This window comes from Sinocyclocheilus anshuiensis, unplaced genomic scaffold, assembly GCF_001515605.1.
Source record: "Sinocyclocheilus anshuiensis isolate Anshui unplaced genomic scaffold, SAMN03320099.WGS_v1.1 scaffold2090, whole genome shotgun sequence".
Taxonomy (NCBI): domain Eukaryota; kingdom Metazoa; phylum Chordata; class Actinopteri; order Cypriniformes; family Cyprinidae; genus Sinocyclocheilus; species Sinocyclocheilus anshuiensis.
The window spans coordinates 175,354-179,893 of NW_015560626.1; the positions used below are offsets into that span (position 1 = coordinate 175,354).

The 4,540-nt window shown below is 37.6% G+C and overlaps 1 protein-coding gene across 1 annotated transcript in view; it reads left to right on the forward strand.

Annotated features, from left to right (window-relative positions):
- Positions 1–4,540, forward strand: part of LOC107681971 (calsyntenin-1-like) — a 45,572-nt gene that overhangs the window by 23,230 nt on the left and 17,802 nt on the right. Inside the window, 1 exon segment of the mRNA XM_016478366.1 lies at positions 4,154–4,349. Coding sequence (XP_016333852.1) covers positions 4,154–4,349 — 196 coding nt within the window.

Sequence of the window (4,540 nt, forward strand, 5' to 3'; positions counted from 1 at the left end):
CTGCAATATAACAAAGAGTGAAAAATTGAAGGGGGTCTGAATACTTTCCGTACCCACTGTATATATATAAAATATAAGTGTTAGGCCTACAATAAAATATTGTGAAATTGATCAAATGTTAGATTACTGATTGAATTCAAAGCCAAAGGACTTTTGCTCCCAGCATTGTAAATCTCTGTGGAATTTTTGTAGAACATGTAGATTTATTTAGTGTATATGAAAGGTTGCTTCAAAGGGTGCAGTGTCCAATTAGGGACAGACATGCAGCATCATGATCGATGTTCTGCTGGCCTTTTATAAACCAGCTCCAAGCATCGAATTCCACTGCAGACAGATGTACTCTATAGAGAGCTCTTACATTCCTATCAGTGGAGGACTATTCAGTAGGCCTGTCGCAATAATCAATATATCGACTTATCGCGCAATATATGTACATGACCTCAATCATTTTTGGTGACGCAATATATCGCCCATTATATTTACTTAAAAATTAATGTCACCATGTTTTTTATATTCCACTTGCGCCTGTGTCTTTTGAAGCTTCTCGTACATAACGTGGTGTAGTCATGAGGTGCTAGTTCAAATTAAAAAAAAAATGCTTCTACAAAAAAAGTTTAATCTGCAGATATGGCCTTGTTTAGGGATCTGTGCCTTTGTGCATACAGACATCTGACTGCTAAGTAGTGATTGTGTTTTTCAGCAATAGTGTGCACCCTTAATTTACAGAGAATAGAAGGTCAGGGGAAAATCTGTAGATGGAAAAATCTCCATAAAAGTTTTTTGTGCATTTTTCTTTTTTTTCTACTTTGCACTTTTTGTTAGTAAATGTTTATTTACTATTTATTCAAGTTTTTGAAGGTATCTAATATTTTGATACTTAATTTCCATGATCTAAATATTCTTAAAAATTAAAAGTTTGTTGTCATTTGGAAGTGTGTACTAGGCCTTCTTCCATTATTATGCTGTTACATTATGATTATATATTCAGTGGCATAAAATGGTCTTTAAAATGACAATAATATCGCTTATCGCAATTATTTCTGGGGCAATATATCGCACAACAAAAAGTTGTTATCGTGACAGGCTTACTATTCAGTGCCAGCTCGCTGTCAATTTCAATATTTCCTCTGACTCGTTGTGAGCAAGTCCTTCAATTTTAAACTTCAGACCTCTAAAACTTCAATCCTTAGGCATTAATGAAGCAGAAGTCAAATCAAATAAACAATTAAGTCCCTCCACTAGTTTTTTTTTCCTCACTTCTCCGCTATTGTTACATCTTCATCGATTCCACTGTACAATATAGCAGTCTGAGGGAATGAATCAATATTCATTGTGTTTTGCCTGATGGGAAATGGAGGACTATTGGAGTTGGCACTTGGCATGCAGGCTGAAGCGTCAGTCTGGGTTTTAGGGGAAGTGTGGGGATGTACAGTCATTAAAGCTCCAGAATGCACTGATGAGGCACAAAGCTTCTATCGCATGACTTGCTCTGAACAGCAGATCCTAATGGAAAATTAATTTCTAATTGTAGGGGTAAAAACGGGGTGGACAGGTCCACCAGCAGAGGCCACTGATAGGGTCAAACAGAACCCTTTAGCGGTCAGCCAAGCAGAAAATTTTTTTTTAGTGCTGATACTACTATAAAAACATTTTTGGCTAACCCTTATTCTTTCATATGGTTGCACCATTTATTGTTTTAACCTTAACAGGAACTCTATTGCAATTTCCTCCTGTGCTCAAGGCTGTTTTTTGTGTTTCTGTGACTGTTAATGTGGACTCATCAAAGTATATTGTTTTGTGCTGTACAGTCATATTAGGGCTCAGAATACGCTCAGAATTAGCATGATGCAGATTGCTACAAATGATAGTGTCTGTGAGATATTGTCCTTGAAGTACAAGGAAGATAAAAGCGATCTGTACTAGGGCTGTACAGTAACTATAGGGTTGGGCTATAGGGTTTTTACTATTGCTACTATGTAGCTATAGTAAAAAATATTGATTTTCAATATATATGCATTTGCTCTGAAATCTCTTATTTTATTTACATTATTGTCATTTATTTTATTTTAAAATATGTGATTTATTTTATTTTAAAATATTGTTAAAATTAATTATTTATTATTTTTTAAATATTTAATTAGCTGTGTGTAAATTAATATTTAATTTTATACCTCTTGGATTAAACATGTTCATTTATTTGGTTAGAAATAATAGTAAAATAAATAATCGAGTATTTACCTACGCATCTCTTTAAAACATTTTAATATATGAAAAATATAATGGTGAACGTGTTTTAGTGATGACACAGATGAATCTGAGTTTTGAATCAATTCACTAAAATGGACAGTTCTAACCGATTCATGGAAATGAATATCAACATTTAATGCCATTTTTTTTTTTGTTTTAAATCAGAGGCCCTATTCAGTCTGTCCCTATGCTCTCATAAAGAGGTCGTGACATGCTCTTCAAGACCTTTAATGGCCAAGTTAAAAGCACATTTATATATTCACAGTGTTGTTTAATTTTATATCGTTGCAAAGTGATCATAAATATTCAATATATATCGCCCAACCCTAATCTGAACAGTGTGAAAAGTCAAATGAGGTATTTTGAGTCCTCGGCTGCTTCTGTGACATTTGTCCTCTCTTTCTTGTCTGTGTTTCTGTGCATCTCATTCTTTCTCTGACTGACCTGGGTTTGTCTTTTCTCCCTTCTTGTAGAGAGTTTTGAGGTGACCTTCACCAAAGAAGGTGATGATGGGCTCTTTCTACTGCCTTGTAACCGTTTTATTAACCCACTAACGCTAATACAAAAGAAATCGGCACTTCACACGGAAACTCCTGTCATGCTCTTTTTAATCTCTTCCCAGTTCTTCTTCTTTTTGGTTTGGTTTTCGGTTTCCTTTCACCTTTGAATTTGTTGGAAATGAAAATTCAGCTACTGGATGACAAGTGTGATGCGGGGATAACAGTATCTAGAAATATCTATGCATGAGACATCCATTGAAGTTTGCAGATCCTAACAGTACTTCAGCTCCAAAACAGAACAAATGAAGGGAAATAATGCACGTGCACCGGTTACTCTGGGGGGGGGATGTCAATCTGAAAGCCTAAAAAGTTTGTTTTCAGAGACATCCTCCTTGTAAAGTCCCTTTTAGGGGTTCGCTTTTAACACAACCAAACCGATCTTAAATCTGTGAGACTCTGACGCTCTAGAGTTCAGTTCCTGCTCAAAAACGACATTGCTGAGATTGTTAAATGATGCAAACTCTCTGCTGTCCGGTCTGTGGTGTGATTTGAGCCTCTTCACCCTCTCCTCCACTAATGTTAAATATGCGGCATGGCAACTACTGCTGGTTGATGTGGATGTCAAGCAAATGGATATTTCTAACCCCAGCTCTCATCCAGCCTTTAAGTTTACTGCCTCTGCTCCTCGATTTTGTTTTGTTTCATTCTTTCAGTTTTTTTAAAGGTTTGAAAGAGACAACATTGCACAGGAAGACTTCCTTCACGCCCAAATCTAATTTTAAGGGGGATTTTAAACTCCCAATGAGGGGTTTTTGCTTGTTTGTTTGTATATTTGCTTTGATTTGTGAACTTCTGAAAGGATGCTGGATCTCTGTCATAAATCCTTCTCATCGCCCCATGATTAACTTAACATTTTAACCTTGCTTTCTTGTTTAAATGTTACTTTTAACCAAAAATCTGCATTAAACACCTCAAGTACTACTTTAGATATGTTATGCTATTAAATACAACAGATATCTGTTCATTGGTTCATATCATTTCCTTCCTGTCCTTGTATATTAAGTATTCCTGTGAAATGCCTGTCCACATTCTGGGTTTCTTACTGCATGACTGGTTGCAATGTGATCAAATGGCTTGGACCAGACACTCAGTATCCCCCTTTTAACTCTCCCTTCCACCTCCCAAATACTCACCCCCCATCCCACAGTGCTTCTGGCTTCCTCCACAGACACCTTCACCTCCCACCTCCCACCTCCCCTCAGTGTTTCGATCCCTTTGGCTGCCAAACCAACTTTGGCTGTTCTTATTTGAGTGTGGCGTGTTGTGGGTTTCTTTTATCTCATGAACAGCAGCTGCCGCTTTGGCTCACGGGTGGGCTTGACTAAACACACGTGTGCCGTTTGCAGGGGAGATCTGCGGCTTCAGGATTCACGGGCAGAACGTGCCGTTCGAGGCGGTGGTGTTGGATAAGTCCACTGGCGAGGGCGTGATCCGGGCCAAGGATAAACTGGATTGTGAGATGCAAAAGGAGCACACCTTCACCATTCAGGCCTACGACTGTGGAGAGGGACCTGATGGCAGCAACATGAAGAAATCTCACAAGTGCGTATCTTGTTTGGGAGTTTTTATTTGATAATTTAAAAAGAACTGAAATCAATAGTTGCAATGGCGCTAGTGTAATGGTACACGTAAGCATCCTAGTTGTTCAATGTGTCAGAATGTATTTAAAGGGGTCATATGATGCGATTTTAATTTTTCCTTTCTCTTTGGAGTGTTACAAGCTCTTGGTGCAT